At 34.1% G+C, this 18,993-nt stretch overlaps 1 protein-coding gene across 2 annotated transcripts; it reads right to left on the bottom strand.

Moving 5' to 3' along the window:
* Nucleotides 1–3,649: 3,649 nt before the first annotated feature.
* Nucleotides 3,650–18,489, bottom strand: LOC110373768 (segmentation protein even-skipped). Of its 2 annotated transcripts, none has more exons than XM_021331115.3 (4): nt 18,006–18,489; nt 8,206–8,272; nt 7,679–7,811; nt 3,650–4,350 (listed from the first exon to the last, which is right to left on the bottom strand). In XM_021331115.3, exons 1-4 carry the CDS (start codon nt 18,361–18,363, stop codon nt 4,024–4,026), a joined length of 885 nt encoding a protein of 294 aa, XP_021186790.3. In that variant the 5' UTR covers nt 18,364–18,489; the 3' UTR covers nt 3,650–4,023. The 2 variants fall into 2 exon arrangements, with proteins under 2 accessions (XP_021186790.3, XP_049700679.2); XM_049844722.2 differs by lacking the exon at nt 18,006–18,489 and adding an exon at nt 14,143–14,367.
* Nucleotides 18,490–18,993: the final 504 nt, after the last annotated feature.

Below are 18,993 nucleotides of genomic sequence, written 5' to 3'. Positions count from 1 at the left end.
TTGGTGCATCATGTACTAGCAATCGGATTTTCTTTCTATATCTCTATCTTCAATGATTAACAAATCCTGTTTGAATCTTGTTTTCAGACCATCCTAAATGCAATTTTAAATCGTTTTCAAACCAGTGCAGACACACATGTGAACACACTTAAGAACCGGTAGGTGGACATATTTATCTGCTCAATTTGAACTAAACTGATTTTATATTTACGTTACGGGCCCCACCAAACCTGCCCTAGTCCGTCCCTGCACCCCATGTGGCAGGGTCCGTCGGTAACCGGTGTCTTATTAAGTTATTTAGTGCGACACCTCTGATAGGTGACTGATTATTGAGCCCCGTGTTAAGGTTAGCTTGCCAATATCGTTTAGCTATAATTTCTTATACATAGTACAGCTACTCTACATATACCTAAGTTTAGTTTTTCTGGAGTTGCTATCTACTAGTAGAGAGTGAATGTATACCTTATTGACTGTTTCTTCAAACCAGACAGAAGTGTAAAAATACAAGACACGTGGAAAACAGAAGGTGGACATACCAGCTTGATTTGCACCAATATGACATTGAATTAGTGTTAATACAACGGGTCCCACACTAATCGCTCTAGTCTTATTTCACGTATATGGGCATACCTATACATATGTATGTAGCTAAGTTTACTTTATTAGAGTCACTCTTCATTACTGAAGGGCGAATTTATGCCTAATTGTTTTTTCAAACCAGCCAAACGTGTAAAAGCCCACAGAAAACAGTGATGTGATTATTTATCAGCCTAATTTGAACAATAAATGTTTTTTTATTTGTGTACACGCAACAGGCACCACCTAACCCGCCCTAGTCCGTCCCTGCACCCCTGTGGCAGGGTCCGTCGGTAACCGGTGTCTTATTAAGTTATTTAGTGCGACACCTCTGATAGGTGACTGATTATTGAGCCCCGTGTTAAGGTTAGCTTGCCAATATCGTTTAGCTATAATTTCATGTACATATATGGGCATAGCACCTGGTATCTAGTTTCACCTTTTCGGTATCGCTCTCTACTGCTGGAGAAATTTTACCTAACTAACTGTTTCTTCAAACCAGACAGACGTGTAAAGACACATTTTTTTTTAACGATGTCAAAGTCATCAAATGACCTCCCGCTGTGGGTTAACGTGGCACATAGAAAACAGTAAGTGGACATATGTATCAGCTTGATTTGTACCAATAATTTTATATAAAATACGTTCCCACAACGGGCCCTACACAACAGTCCCTAGTCCGTCCCTGCACCCCTGTGGCAGTCTCTGCCGGTAACCGGTGTCTTATTAAGTTATTTAGTGCGACACCTCTGATAGGTGACTGATTATTGAGCCCCGTGTTAAGGTTAGCTTGCCAATATCGTTTAGCTATAATTTCTTGTATGTGGACATAGCTATCTATAGCTACTACCTAATTTGACTTTTTCGGGAGTCGATTCAACTACTTACTAGAGGCAAGCAAATTTATGTCTTATGGTGTTATAGATAGAAATGGCCCCAGTCGGATGTAATGAAGGAACAAATCATATATTTTTGCTTTCTGTCATACTTACAAAGACACACTTTATTTGTGTTTCATTCTTAAACTTGGGTTATCCGATTCCGGTAAAAAGTCTTCAATATCGAGTAAATCGAGTAAATAAATAAAGAAACAGCCTTTATATTGTCCCACCGCAAGGCACAGCCTTCTTCTCATACGGAGAAGGAATGAGCGTTACTTACTACTTTATGAGTCCAGGTTTCCTCAAGATAGATTCCTTAGATGGAACATTAAACTCAGAAAAGTTATCAATATAACTTTTATTACTATTACCTACTACTAGTTATCGCTATTACCAATGTAATAGCGTGACCGGCAATAAAACCTCACTCAATTTACTAGGTATATCCTCATCAGATAATATCAAAAATTCATTAAAAAAAAAAAACTAATTTCCAGCTATCCTAGTTATCCTAATATGTAATACTACGGCGTAGCTATCTTACTACAACGCTACGATCGCGTAGTCTAACAAGTTTTCAATTCAATTCAAATTATTTATTTCAGGCTTATTTTGTCCATATTTGGACTTATTTTGTTTTTACAATAATAAAGTGTTTTTGACGTTCGCCAATTTCAGTTTTAGCGAAATAATGTTATTCTTTAGGCCTTAAAGGTTACAATGCTTGCCCATTGATTAATATAACTCGATTAATGATTGAGATAGGTAGCGAAAGTTGGTAAGAACGTAAGTAATTAAGATGGTTGACTGCTACTCTTTTAAGCATATAGCTTGTTTATTAGTATTTAGGCTAATTCATTAAATAGCATTTTATCTGGGTTGTGGAAGTAATTTCCTCAGAACCAGGTTGAAACCACGAAAAACAGCTAGACTAGAAAAGTTGAAGAAAATAGCAATTCAATTCTGCAAGCAATTCAATTTTATAAGAAGACATTATTTTGTCTGGCTGCCTATTCACGTAAATAAAACAACAAAATAAATGTATATAATAACTTTCTTATTTATTCTTTCTTCTTTTATATTTAAAATGTAATTTTTACAATGTTCTTCCTTACAACTAGGATTTTCTAATTTTAATTAAACGTATTACATAAACAATTATCTAAGTACTATGAACACTAACACTTATTAATTTAACATTATAATATACACAACATTTACAATTAAAGGTTTTATACAAACTTGCGACAAAAAAGTCGCAAAAAAGTTGTCCTTCTATAAAGGTGCGACTAAAAACCTTAATTTTTCTGACATATTTTTCTTTAGTCATCATGTTTTTAAATGTCGAACGCTAGCTTTTGGTAAAGGTACGTTTTAATTGCCAACTGTCGACCGCAACTGCAGATAAGTCGCCCTTAGATATCAATTGTTTTCATGTAGTCACGGTATGTGCTTTCGGCAGTTGCAGTTGGCAGCTAGCATTAAAAACGTACCTTATAGATGCTTTTGAAAAAAAAGTCGTAGTAAAAAATCGCAAGTCTGTACAAAACCTTTGTTTGAATATACCGAGTGTTGTCTATGGTATACTCAAACGAAAATGGCATTATCTTCTGTATTGCACTAATAATCTTACTACAATTTATAATACTTTGGTTTTTATACACATTTCTGAACAAAAAGAAATAATTATTTTGTAAAAAAGTTGAACGTAATTTTTTTACTATCTTAAGGCGAGGAAGTGGTCAACAATAATTCCATAACCGGCACGCGCATCTAAGGCGCCAAAAGGGGTCGGAGCGTCTGAGCGGGGCGAGGATAACAATACGCGCGCTAGCTTATAACTAAAAGTCGTAAGCGACAAAATGGTTTTGTAATTTTAATATTTAGAAATGATAATTTAATAAAAATTCCTACTACAATTTTAAAGAGTATGTATATACTCAACTACTAAAAAAGTTAAGAGGCTTAAATCGGTCCCGTTTGCCCATAATATGTGAATCTCTTTTTAAAAAGAGGTATGTTTGATATATTTTTCTCTGTTATAAAAGTTACCTAGTCATGTTTCTACAACTAACAAAATAAGGTTTATATCATGAACTTTCAGGTAACCAAGTTGTATTTTGATCCGTTTTGTATTTACTGAGAAAAATTGACATCCTTGGCGCCAAAAATTCCAATTCGTCCTCTTAATTTTGGAAAAATGTTCTTAAAATGAGTTTAGTATCTCTAAACCTAAATAAAGACAAAAATTACTAATTTTGGAGCAAAAAACATGGAATGGATAATCACCAAAACTTATTTAAATAACTGTACAATACAATTAAACGTCTTTTTAAATTAAACTTACAAAATCATTCATTTCATTCATTCAGTCGTTCACAGGTATGACCAGCATTCAATAAATAGACTAAGTATCTAATAAAAAAATATTTACAACTGTCAACCCTAAAATGGTATCGTACCTTTTTTGAGGAGCAAAACTATTTTCTCAGCCCTCGTGTCACAAAAAAAGAATTTTCCTTGACATTCTAAAATCAAAATTTTCCGTCGAAAAATACGGCGCAAATTATTTATCAACGTTTAAGTTGAAATTCGAATACGCGGGCCTTAGCGATGTCGCTTCTGCGTTGACGGGGGAAGGGGGCGTAGGGGGAATGTAGGGGTAACGGGGGTATGTAGGGTAGGGGTAAGGGTAGCCCGCGGGTAGAAGCTGGGGGTTGTGGAAGGGAGGTATTAGTGCGGGGGAGGGGTAGCCGTAAGGTAGGCCTACGGATGACGCGGCGGCTTGGAGGATTGAAGCGGCGAAGGCTGGGTCGCTGTAGACTGCCGCGTAGGGCCAGGCGACGGCAATGCGTTGTCTTTTGTCCTTCATTCTGCGGTTTTGGAACCATACCTGTTGTCAAAGAAAATTTTTCATAAGTACAATGTTTTTAGGAACAAAATTATGTGTGTGTCGGAACGCAGATCCATATACGCGAGACACATTTGATTTTCTATTGTTTTATAATTAGCGACATAGAAGAGGTTGAAAGTATATATGTTGTAAGACATTTCGTATGTAGAGATAGTAGTTGCTAAAGTATGAAAATAAGGCTGCAAATGTCTAAAACTTACAGATTTACGAGGTTCAAGCAATTGAATAAATTGACAATGTCCGATTGACCGTCAAACTGTACCATTTTTAAGACGTCTCGAAAGGTTTTTAACACTTATACATATATGTGAGAAACATACTTGGGAATTCACATACTTAATGAAGCTGCTAATGACATCATCTGCCAATATTATTCAGAAATTGGTAATCTGAGCCAAACATTATACGAGGTGTTAATTGACACCATAAAACAATATAATTGCAAATGGTGATTTGAATAAAGACTATTTAGAGGACGAGTGAACGAGTTTCGGTATTCGATTTTTTAATAATAAAATCAATTTGAACTCTTTGCTATAGTCTTTGGATCTGTATCTAACTCAAAAGAGGTTTATATGTTTCTGCCGTGACCATAAAGACTTGTCATGACATTTCGAAAATCTATTAAGAGCGTAATTTTAGCACTAAGACGCTAATTTATTGCACATTTTCTAATATACGAATCGTAAATAGTAATTTGAAGCTTTGATCACTAATCGGATTATATCGAAGCAGTAGACTTTCATCGAGAGAATTAAAGTTACTATTAGTAAAGAACATCATTGAATATCTTTTTAAGAATAGTTCTACGTTTACATCGTTTGAAACAGTGAAAGATTTAGGCAAAATGCAAGTTGTCAATGCTGAAAATAAATTGCCAACGGAGGCATTACATTGCGCGAAACTCGAAAATTATACATTTCAGAATATCTAGCAAAATATCCCAGTCAACAAAACCAACATTAAGTCTCAGAGCGGTCCTTCTAAAATCATTAAACACAATATAATAGCCGCCCTTACATTGTATGTACACAAAGACTTTCCCTCCAAAAGGCGGCCATCTTTGTTCGAAGTGTTAATTGGCGGGAACGGCGAACATTCGCACAAAACGACTTTCCTTTAGCGCTTCCAAGAAGATTATTGCATTTTATTGTACAGAATCATAAAACAAGGGGCTTAACGGCTTGGCTAAAAGTCAGTGCTCAAATATAAAGGCGAGGAGCAAACTTTGAATGTAAATATAAAAGAGGTTTCGTTACAAAATCAGAGACAAAACAAGTGACGTTGTCAAAAGCTTGTCAAAGTTTTATTTTTAATGAGCAATGATACGCAATTTGTGATGATCAAAGTCGGTATTTTTTACGTAATTATTGACAACTACTTCGATTTAAAGCAACCGGCGACAATCTAAGACGTTCATTGCGCAATTCTAACATGGAAACTCAAAACCTCTATTCATTTATTGACACGTTACACAGCCTTTACGACGGCTATAAAAATTAATCACAATAAACAAACATTCGTATAAAAGTCCAGTTCTTTACAACTCATCAAATGGTAGCCGAAAGGTATAATTTAATAGTTTTTAATTGGTATTATCGCGTCATAAAACAGATGCCCATAGACAACCGATGAAGTGTTTTCATTCACTCACTCACTAATGATGAAGGAGGTGAGGCTTTGTTGATAGCGGTCAGCGGGAGATTAATCGCTAAGCTTATGTAAACGCTCTTTAAATTTCAATGTTTTTTCACAGCATTTTTGAGATTATTCATTCAGAAATAATAAATAGTTCTACTACGTTGAGAATAAAAATGGAAAATGGCTATTAAAATTTCAATTAACAACAGTGTAACAATTATTCCAAATAGTATCACACCTCAACTTATCTGCCAGTGGGACCGTATACTAATATGGTCACTTTATAATCCCAACGTTCCGTTCCCCGCATTAATGTTCATTAGCATCACACAGCTACCGAATAAGTCGGCCGGCGTCTTTTAATGCCTATCGACAAATTAGCATGAATGTAAAACTCCAATGAAGTCATAAAATACATGGTTTTTTTTTCGCTTTTTTATTTTTTATTAGAAGTGATAATTGACATTATGACCGAACTGAAGAATTTAAATTTAAATTGGCGTGTAGTTCTTAATGTGGAATTTTATAATTGAACATTTGTAAATGACAATGTGGTGTGTTTATTTTGTATTCTGTGTTTTTGTGTCAAGTTTTAGCGGTTGGTTAATGTTCTTTGGCAAATATGTTGGCGTTGAATTATCTTGTTTTTCTCTCGCTTATTGAGTTACATTAAAAGCCTTATTTAAAGCTTGGAACTGTCAAACATTTTGAAGTAAAAATATTTATCCGATTTAAAATTAGATAAGTGGAATATTTTAAACTGTTAACATAGTTTCACAATTTCTTTCTAACTCTACTTAAATAATCACTAATAATGAAAGTAATATTTTATTCTCATCTTCCATAGTTTCTCAGTATTCAATAGAAACCGATTGTAACTTCGCACATAAATGTACACAAATTCTCGCGAATTAGCGCGCATAATAGAACGTTCGTCTATGGAAATTATAGGATCTAATTGAAGTTTATTGACGAATCATACACTGTTATAGTCACGGGGGCTAGTTAACGAACCTATACGTAGCTCTTTAAAAGTTTATTTGCATTAAAATTTCATGTTTTACAAACTAATCAACAACAAAAAGTATTCAATATGACCTCAATTAATCATTCACTCACACATCCGGCCATTTGACATAACAACTTTTACACGCAAAGGAAACATCATACAGCCTACCATAAACAAAAAAAAGTTCCGATATCGCAAGAGTTCTTATTCAAGCAATCTGTTACTCGTTACTTAGTTGACATTACGAAAACATTTGCTACTTCGTTATAATTGAACAGAGGTCGCCATTATTCGGGACATATCGTGGGTGGTATTCTGAAATAAAGCCTGTTTTGTATGTGTCACAGTGAGGGGGCGAAGCGTAATTTAATTACTTGTGTTTCGTCAATTTCATGCGAATGTGAAACTTTCAGGGTATAATTGGCTGAGTCAGTACCTAAGAATACTTATGTATAAGTGTAACATCGTTCTATGTTAGACTTTTTTAAGTACAAGCTTGGATCTTTGTACTACTTTCTACCCTATATTCGGTTTTGCAACTACATACTATCTCTACACTTTTTTGCAACCAACGAATCTTTAGAACTCTTAATTCACAAAGGACAAGTGAAAATCACACATAATGCTTACAAAATAAGGTACAATTTCGATTCTTACCTTGATAGTGGATTCGGGCAACTGTAGCTGTGCTGCTAACTCGCATCGTCGTGGTCGTGACACGTAGTTCTCTTTCATGAACTCCTTCTCTAATCTGGCGAGCTGCTCCCTCGTGAAGGCTGTGCGGTATCTCCTGAGGAAGAAGAGGTTGGTTAAGTAAAAGAGAAGCGAAGAGTTGGGTTGTGGGTACAATGTGTTGGGGAATGAAACTGAATGAATATCAGAAGACCCGAAAAAAATTGATATTAATAATATAAAGCTGACAAGTTTTGCTTGAGCTTATTTAAGAAATTACAGGACCGATTTGAAAAATGCTTTGAATGATAGATATTCCATTTATCGAGGAAGGCTTTATGTGACTTTTTATCTAGGCGCATTTTTGTCAGATGAACCATCAAACACCTATTAAGTCTTCAAGTTGGCATTAAAATTGGGTGAATTCGATAGAAACCCCTAGCTATTGAAACAGGAACTAGAAGCAATCGTTAATGCACGAGTGAATGAAGTAAAAAAAATATTCTACTGACCTGATATTGGGGTCTGGCGCCGTTTGGTTGGAGTTTGTCATCTGCTCTGACTGTGGACTGAGAGACTCTGTGGACAAAGAAATAATACGTTAGTTAAAATCATCCAAACCTTTATGTTAAATAGGAGAAAGCCGAGATACAAGTTCGTTTCCATAGCTCAAATTATCATCCATATCAATACTATAAACCTGAAGAATTGTTTAAACGCCCTAATCTCGGGAACCACTGGTAATTTTTTGTAAAGTTTCCCTATTACATAGGCCATTTATCTAAAGAGGTTGCACTTTTTAACCGGGTGCGCGAAGTGCAGTTCCTTACAGAAGCTAGTATAATAACTTAAGCCATCACAGAGTAATAGATAACCTTAACCTTTATTTAAAGCATTATAAAAACAATTAAGTACAAACACAAACCAGTTAAAAATCTCTCAATAGTTTCAGAGGACCGATCATGAGATATCTTAACGTGCTCTAAAGGGTTGTGAGTACCACTCGAGCGCGGCTGGCTTTACAATTATCTTAATTACTGTTACGTCTAGACGTTTAGACATTAGCTACTTGATCAGGACACTTCTGTTAAGTAATAGCTGCTTTAAGATTTAGCTTCAAGTATTCATCGGAAGATACACAGAGAAATAAAGAAAAATGTTGTAAAATTTACGGAAATTATTCATTTTATATATGTATTCATCATTCGTTGTGTTGAGCACAGTAAATAGACAAATCTAGTGGTAGAGAATCTTTTTAAAAACTAATTATTCCTCCGTTCCGAAATTGACTTGTCGTAAAACAGTAAAAAAGATATAACCAAGCGCATCGTTCGGGAACCAACCGCCTGTAGGTGCTAATTGCGCGCACCCAGACTTTCAAGAGTAACATTAACAGAACAAACACAAATAAGCTATTGTCTAATTAAATATTTTCCCATGCACAGTTTGTCTATTTCATATAAACAACAAAGAGGCCGCAACTCAGTCGATAGCCGCTCAATTTAAAAAAAATATCCAGTCCAAAAAGGCCGACTTTACAAATCTGATTAGTCCCTGAAGTGGTTCTAAATTTAAAAGGCGCGCGGCAAACGGTAGCGCTATTTGACATGACCGCTTTTGAAAAAGGAACATCGTAGTTACGCTTTTAAAAAGTCACGTATTGTTTTTGATGGCGGCCTGATTAAGACGTTCATTCTCATTTCCGTTTTAGAATCACGTCAAGTCAATTGAGGTACCTACTAAAAAGTTGAAAGCTTTACTAAAATATTTGTTGAGTTGAAACTGTTGTAATAATTTCGCATTAGAGAGAATTAATTGCTTCATGAGAGCGTCGCGGACTAAACGATTCATAATATTTTTTTATCGCCGTTTGTGGCGTCTGAGCCACTTGAAATGTTCCCATGCTGGGTGGCGACAGAACACTCAAAAACCAATTTGCAATAGTCTAGCCGGTGGCTTCCTCTCATCAATTTGTTGTAATACAAACTTTTTACGTTACAACCTCTTTAGTGTCATGTCTATGGTCCCCAGCTGCGCTATTATGGCGTGTGTCTTTTCGAAAAAAGAACGAGGAAACGTTCGAGATTTAAAAAGTTTCCGCTTTTAAACGCTTCCGTTCTATATTTAGGAAGGAATCGTACTTTAAGTTTGGTGACATGGAAAGTATTTTACGTTGTTTTTTTTTAGATGAGTTCAAACGTCCGTTTGCATCGCGTCGTTAATAATATTTTAGAGTTCCACTTACTTATTATTATTAATAATCGTAAACTAGTGTTAAGAATTTACATAAAAATAATTTGAATTTCTGTCATACCATAGCTTAAAAGTCAAAATACGACCTTCTTTTAATAAAACCATAAACAAAAACACATAAGTGCTCATTACGTTCTCATGAAACATGACGTTGTCAGTGTCACTTTGAATTTGAATTTCGAAACGGCTTTGTTTCAAAATGTCCGCTAATGGTTAGCACACACAATACTTCGGGTACAGTCCGTTTTAAGGCTAGGTTACACTGTGTAAAATAATGAGCGTGAGAGAATTTTCTTATGTGGAAATGTGATATTTTGCAATCTTTTTATGATTTGGGTAGTCTTTTTTCAGCTATGTTGAGATTGATTTCCAGTCTAACCAGATAAAAAGTAACAAATAAAGATTGGTTAAGTAATGCAAGTTATTCATTATTGTATAGAAATTATTGCATATTTAAATGGATCATTTACTTACGTAGTTGAAAAGATTAGTTTGAGAACAGGTTATATAATACAATTTATACTCGATTCTCTAATAAAGTCTTAAAAATTGCCGAAAAAAAAAATGTCTCGTGTACATAATACCTTCTATCACGTTATTATTACTTCTCCTAACCTTGTATTCCCGATAAAACAATAAACAAACAAACCGACAAACATTATTGAAACGTTATGAAACTATTCGTGCAGTATCTATTAACATGCATACCAAAATAAGTGCTCAAATCATACGCCTAATAAATGATACCTAATATGGCTGACATCTTTTTTGTGAATATTTAGCGCTGGCAACACTAATGGGCTGTATGTTAAATGATCATTGGCAATTTGTGTTCAGGGTTTTAAAAGTTATTGAGCACCAAAGTTATCCTGAAGTTAACTATGTAGGGATTAAGTTTTAGTTAAACGTTATTTGAGACTGAATTAAAAAAAACATGTGTTTCCGTAATACGTAACTATTATGGTAATCTGTGGTATTACTAATGCTAGAGAGCTATTATTTTCCTTTAATGTTTATTAATAAGTTGTCATTACAAGAGAAACATTCTCCAATTAATCGAAAATCGAGATAAAATCACAGACATCACAAACCCATAAAGTTAATATTGTTTTAATTCAAAATCAGCGGAACGATCGTCAGTTCATAGACAATAAGGGGAGCCATTCACGGCAATACAATTACTGGAGCGTGCCACGCGGACGGCTATTCTCGATAATCCGATTGTTAATGTATAGGCTATCGGTTTCCGCCTATTACGGCTGCAATTTGGTCCGACAATTGAGCGGTGTCGCAATTAATTAGCCGTTTAGTGTCGGTTAGTGAATGGGTAGCTTTATTGGCGTTATTCTTTTGTTGTTTGTTGTAGTTTATTGTTGCATGGGTTAATTTTGTTGTTATTGCTTTTTGGTTATTGACAGGTATGTGTTATCGGTAATATAATTTATTAGCGTGAGCTGGTTCTTACGCTTTTTTCGATCGTGAGGGAAATTCTACTCCGTTTTTGAGAAAATGATGGCAATAACCGTTTTTAACTACCTCGGCAGGTTTCGTCACAGTAAATTCAACAGTTTTATTATGAAGATGAAGAAAGACAATGAAAAAGCTTCCAAATTTGTTACAATAGCGGTTCGATATATTTTCTCTACAAAAACTGTCAAAACGTTAAACATTTTCTTTCAATAAAAGATATGTCGCGATTAAAAAATCTGCCCTCACTCAACAACAGTAATCAATTCCATGCATAATCAAAACTAAAACCCAAAGGAATTAAAACGAAACGAAACACAAAACAATAAACCAATTTACTCACAACAGTGGCAATGGCACTCACAATAAAGTCAACTACACACTCATGCCCGTCCCCTAGGAGTCGCCTAGTCCCCTACACAATTTACACGATAAATCCGTATCTACTAGAAATAATGAAGATTAATATCTCTGTAGGGATGAAATAAAAATGAAATCTGTTGAGCCCCGGACCTCGGATTGACAAGACAAATTGTAGGGTCATGGATGGTCCTGGTTTATGGAGTTTTGATAAGAAAGATAGAATTAATTGGTTATTTTTGATGAGATTTCTTTGATTTAGTTTTAATGTGATAATTAGTTTGTCTTGAGGACTGAATATTTTAAGGATTTGAAAAAAAATTGGGTTCTATATGAGTAAAAGTATGTAAAAGTCTTTTTTCTTAAATTTATTTGAACTAACTGTGATAAAATAAATAAGTTTATAATCAAAGTCAAAGTTAAGTTAAAGTTAATATTACAACGATTCTAAAATATCTGTTACCTATAGCATCAAACTATCCTTTTATATACATAACTGTAGTTTTATCTAATTTTCCAATAAACCAAAGCAACGCGACATTTAACCGTTTAACGTTAATTAATGTCCAAACACGAACTAATTACAATGACAGCTACATTCCGAACGCCCAATTAACAATACAGTATCCCCATATGCCAATATAATCAAATTAAGCTAATTCGCCAACATTATTTCGCTTCACGTCCGCTAAATTCAGTATTTATTGTCAGTAATTAAGATGGCGGAAATGTCATCTGTCATCTGTCAAATTGTGGCGGGAACACCCACGCTTTCTTTCCATAGACAAGCTATTTAAACTTTGCGGTGGCAGCTGTTAATTCTATTGATAACTTTTGACTTTAGTGTTGATTTTATTTATTGTTGGAGCTAGTTTTAATTGTTATTGTGGCTTTAATTTATTGGTGGACTAATTAGTTAATTTATTGTAGTAAAGTAACGAAGTATTATTTATCAAATAAATAATACTTAGGGTATTAAAAATGTTCCAGTAAATTGTTTTTGACTGACTTTACCAAGGAGGAAATTCCTAATTAGTCGGTTCTTTTTAGATAAAACAACTTAATAAGGCAATTAGCACACCGAGACTTTTAAACCAAAATATGGAAACTTTTTGCTTAACTTAAAAAATATAACGGCAGAACGCGATAACATTATAGACTATAGACTATACTAATAAAAATATTTAACCCAAAACGTACACAACAGTATAATTTTTAATATTTTATTGGTTTTAACAAAGAGTCGGCGATTCTCAAAGATAGTTGTAAAAGGCAATTATTGCTTTGACAGTTCAGCAAACATACATTTACCGTTCCCAAAATTAAACACCCATCTGTATTACAAGGGCATAAGGTTTAAATTCGTTTAGCAAAGCGGTAATGTAGTTGTAAAATTATAATGGTTTGAGTATTACCTGCCAAAATTTGTATGTGTATAAAAATGTCCGTTAGTCGCTGTTTTGTGGATTATTGAAGGCAATATTGTTTATTACTGTTATAATAATTATGAATATAACATTGTAGTGGACGTGTTATGCGCCGACAAAGATATTTTGAAGCCAAATGGCAAATTGTAAAAAGGTTTTATTTTGTAATCTGAGCTATTTATGGAAAATATTCCTAAATCATTGCGTAGATCATCAATAGTAACTGATTTCTTTAGCAAACATCTTAAAGATGCCAAAGTATAGGTAATGCATGATTCTATCTTAAGATCATCAAATCGCTAATAGATTGATGTAATTTAAACTTTTGTCTGTATTTGCAAATTGTTTCAAACGGTGAGCCACATTCTTTCATATTTCTTTATAGAAAGCATTAAAACGACACAAAATAATCAAAATATGTAAATGTCATCTCAGACGATTATAAAATTATATGATTATAAATTTTATTAGCACATCATCAAAATATCTTAGCTTTTTTTATTATAATACAAGAATTTATTACGTTGTCAAAATGTCAGATTGAGATGGCATATGAATAGTTAAAAACATCATACCATGTAGCAGTCCTTAATACTAAAACCAGTTTCAAAACAACTCTGCATCATGATCAATGAAACCTTTACAGTTTACAGTACATGAAAAAAAAGTGTTAAACCTAAAATAAACTAGGGACTACTTTTGAACAAGTCAGAAAGACAGTAGCTCCTCTTAAAACACTGGTACTCAACTGCACCCGGTTAGACTGAAAGCCGACCCAGGCTAGGCAGGTGATGACCCATAACAATGTCAAAAATCCACGGATTCAATAATTATTCGTGTTGACTAAGCGTGAACAAAACAAGTGTCGATATAAAACCACAGAACACGCCAACCAATTATAATTAATTACGCAATTAAACGTCAATTAACAATATCACATACCTTTACTCTTAGGAGATGACGGCGGAGTATTTTGAATGCTCAATTCACTGTACACATGACTTTTAGCCATTAAATCAACTGTCAACGGCTCCCTAACAGATTTATGATCAAACGAAAAATTCCTAAAAGCCTCCATGGTGACGAAAAACGAACAACGCTTGATGCCTTTGCCTCTAAAAAGTAAACTGTCAAAGTTTTGTTGTCGTTGCTCAGCACCGCCTCGGTAAAAATCTATAATGCGTTGACCAATCACGTTGCTCGTTTTTATCCCCACTCTTGTGGGCGTGGCTTGATAATCGGTTACTGTCTCTCTCGCTCGTGAAGATAGGTCGATAACACAATGAGACCTCGTTCTAGATTTTGTCGTTGGCAATTTTTTTTTCTGTTTGTTTTTAGAGCGTTGGCGGATTACAATTGATTTGACATTGTTTTTAATTTTTGTTGCCTTTTTAGATGTTTTTGTGAAATTTGGTGAACTTTTACGTATTGCTAATGAATCATCATTTTTTTGTCGTTTTTATTTTATTTTCTAAATATTTCAGTGATAGGTCAACTACATTTAAATAACCAAAATAACGTCTACAATACAAACCTTATTTTACCTACTACTTGGGAAACCCTTTTTGCTTGTTTTTTTTTTTTAAAAAAAAACGTTGCATACAAACACATTTCTAGTTAAAAAAAAATACCGAACGAAGATAAACTCCACATTTCCTCCCAGTGAACCACCTACCTAAAGTTTTAATCACGCGCTCTCATCTCCCATAATACTGCTCTGAACATCATGGACCCTTATTAACGAGAACCAAGTTATTAATACTGGTATGAGCTGCTTCTGTGATATACCTCTATAGCTCAAATAGTACTACATCGAAGCTAGTCTAGTCTTATATGTCTGCGGGATTGTTCGAAAGAGTTGCCGCGGCCCTGGTACATAAAGGGCTTCAAAAATAACACGATGGGTTTTCAGTCAGTACCTTAGAGTTGATGATTTCGTATAAAAAAATCTAGTCTAATATATCCATTTACTTATCGCTCTAGAACAAATCACTGTCTGGTTTTTGCAATGACGAAGATTTTCGTTAATGAATAAGGCTTTCCTTTTCTCACTTTATAAGTAGAACATTGGTAGAATAATTATGGCCTCGGTTAGCTTCGAGTTTGATAAAGAAACAGAAAACACTTTTGAGGAATTAGATTGCCATCGGTAATACAGCATCCAAGAAGTATCAATATTTCTAGTAATCCATCTACTAAAAGAAACCAAAAGAAAAGTAGAAATAACTCAGCATATCTAACAACCAAGACTTCTTAGAACCATTACGTATTCACCAAAAATGTGGAAGCAGTAAAACCGACATTTAATAACGATGACAAACTTTACCGAAAGCAATAAAAGAGAAATTTTCGACTTTCAGTGCGGTCACAATACGCCACTCTATAATTGAGCAAAGACAATACATTATTGTGACAACAAGCACAAAGGAGAACGAACTCTTTACAAATACTCCTTAGTCTGGCTTTTTGGCGGCAATTTTGACAGACGTCATGCTGTCACTGTGTCTATGACAATGGTATTTTGAACAGTAGCTTTTAAATAAATGCTACTGGTCTACCGATGATTTGACGAAATTAAAGCATGAACTTCTATTGGTCTTAAAAACATTGTTTTTCTTAGTAATGGTGTCATAAATGCTAAATAACAATGATATGCTAACAGAATTGCTACTTAATTTAAAACATGAGTAGCCAATTTACATGCTAGGGTATCTCAAAACCTCCACAAATATATTATGTCGTTCTTTAAATTGGACCACTTATGTTGTCTTCTTGGCCGAGATTTGAATGTCAGGACGGAAAATTGGCTATCATGCTATGCATAATACGATACCACACTAAGATACGTATCTCAATTTAAACGAATGCAAAAGAGGAAATGCCATAATCTTTCTTTTCTTTGCTGAAAAATTTGAATACAATCTTTAAAATCCAACCTGGTAAATATACTTTATGTCATATAAATCAATCATAAGCAAAAACCATTCTCAGATTTTATTTAGATCTCAAAACAAATTGTTATTGTAAAAATGAGGCTGCTATATCTTTTCTAAAAGAATCTAAAAAAAAGATAATAAAAAAGATTGTAAAAAAACTGCAAACTATTAAAAAAAATGCTTACTCAATAAAGATCCAATCAAGTTATTAACATTACATCGATCTAATCTGACATTGTATCTGTCAAAACACACGACTATCTATTACATACAACCCTAAAAAATCCCTCTTGTCGGCGATGCACAAATGGGCCCTTTTTTTCTCCCCTTTCGGGCCCTAATAGCTTTATTTTGTATACAATATGATGCTCAATTGAGTTTTTATTATGTTAATGTTTGTTTGAAGCGATAAATTGTTAGGATTTGAACGGATTAAGGAGGATTTTAAGATCATTATTAGCACTGTTTGGTGAAAGCTCGTTCAAGTGCCGATTTTTTTTGACAAGATTATTGGGTTTTTTTGTATATTTTTACTGTTTTTAGACATGGATTATAATAAATAGTATACTTATTTTTTTTGTCTTTATTCTTTGTTTTTAGATGTGCATTACAATTAAGATTATAGTTTTAATACGTTAATGAATCTTTTCAGATTAATTTGTGTTGTAGGTTTGCAAAGGCCGCGGCCGCCGGCAAAAGTTTTTCCGAAAAGCGTCGGAAAAATACACAACTGGTGTGTAGAGATGCAACGGGTTGTGGGCATGATGAGAAATATTATAATTGCGATCATTATCAAGTTTAAATTTTATATTAATATGTGAAAAATCTATATTTTAAGGGTTCAATTTCACCATTTCATTAAGTTTCCATCCCCTCAGACAACTTAGGTATACCCAAAAACACCGAAAAGAACCGTTACTTTCGACAAAAAAACTCTTTTCCCTAACCTCAAAACAAACGCACCGCTAATATACATATCTTTTAGTAATTTCTAAACAAAATACCACGTTAGGAAAAAAACTGTTTATTTTTACTTAACTGTTGTATTGTAAAACATCAAAGAACGAGCGGCGTCGGGCGGTAAACTAGTCTTTTTGTCACAAATTACCGAATTACCGCCATTAAGATATTTACCGCTAGACTTTGTTATTATTTTATTGGCTTGTTAAGTCCGGTAAATGGACAAAAAACGGTAAAAGTGATATTAAGAAGACAATATCGGTAATTTTTATATTGATGCATATTTTGGTACGGAAATATAAGAATAAGAATTATTTATTTGCCAATATTAAATCATTATTCCTACCTATCTGTCCAAATATTTTTTTACACTATACTTAGTTGGTTTGAAAATAAATTAAGTAGGTACCTATAAATAATAATGAATGAAGAATAAAAACCGAAATTACATCTTCTAATAGTGATAATTACATTCAGCTAGTAACAAAACAATTTTATTTTAACAATTCTGCCTGATATTTTTTCAGTTTGAAGTCTCATGTACTTAATCAGATTTAATATAACGAGTAACTTATCGTTATTATGATTTAATGATAATGGTACCTAAGTTCCGAAATGTAAAAGCTAGGTATTAGGTAGTTTTGAAAATTGATCATTTGCAGATGAGCTTAGTGTGTCGTTATCTTAATTGTGAAACGATTATTTATTTTAATTTAGTTTATACCTACTAATATTTGCTAATTAATATGATTTTAATTTTCAAAATTATACAGTTCATATTTCCACACCCATTTGAGGATTTCAAATCCATAAAACAAATTGGCCAGAAATCGAGTTGCAAGAAAAAGCAACCCGACGGCGGACCTCAATCAGTTATAAAATTATCGATACAAAAAAAGAGAAACTTACCGTGTGGCCTGTCATCAACGCCATCGCTATCCACCTCACTCCTCACGCTCCCAGGACTTGCCCTTTTCAGTTCTTCTTGCTGACCTTGTTCAGCCTGAAAGCCTCCCATCCTCTTATCATAACTCATGAAAAACGGAAAATTCGCCACTCGATTCTGCTGAAAATAGTAACTCATTTTCCCATCTCTAACTTTCAATTCTTCGTCTTCAGAATGCTCGTTAGTACCAGAATAGTCCTGGGATATACTGTTCTCGATATCGATTTCGGGGGACCGACGATCGTTTAGACCAACAATCGATTCAATCGAGAAGTTTTTCGAAGGAATTTTCGTTTGCATCTTGCTGATTTCCGATTCCATCACTACACTTCACTGGCACAGCGCGATTTTTGAATTTTTGTATTTGGAACGTCCGAATGTCAGTTGGGTACTGATGTCTATGCCGTGGCGAGCTACTGTTGAGAACCACGCCTTCAATGAGGGGAGGCAATTCCTTTTATGAACTGTAGCCACGCAAATTTCAACCTTAACTTTATACAATAGAGTTCATTTTCCCTTGGCTGTTGTTCCCGACTCTTCAGCATGAAAAGTTTGCCACGCAATTTTCGACTTTATTGTCTAGAAGTTAGGGTGTATTTCAAAATGAGTGTAACTAACTAAATACGTATTATGATCTGGTATAATGCGACAAAAAAAATGGCGGCCGATAAATAATTTAAATAAATAAGCGCTCAATGATTCGCTGCGTTAACTACTGTTGTAAAGGTTTATTTGTTTCAGCAAATATTATATATGGCACGGATATAATGTAGCTTTATCATGTTTTTAAACAATGAGGTTGGAGCTTGACTATTTTGTTAGGACCTTTTTTAAATGCTTCTGTATCATATAAAAAGGTGAGGTCGTATTGTTATTTAGGTTGGTATTCAAATTAATAATAGCTAGTGTAGATACTAACCTGGCTAAGATACAACTCTGTTTTCCTAACGT

The sequence above is a fragment of the Helicoverpa armigera genome, chromosome 27 (genome assembly GCF_030705265.1).
Source record: "Helicoverpa armigera isolate CAAS_96S chromosome 27, ASM3070526v1, whole genome shotgun sequence".
Taxonomy (NCBI): Eukaryota; Metazoa; Arthropoda; class Insecta; order Lepidoptera; family Noctuidae; genus Helicoverpa; species Helicoverpa armigera.
This window is presented reverse-complemented; position numbering and strand designations above follow the sequence as displayed.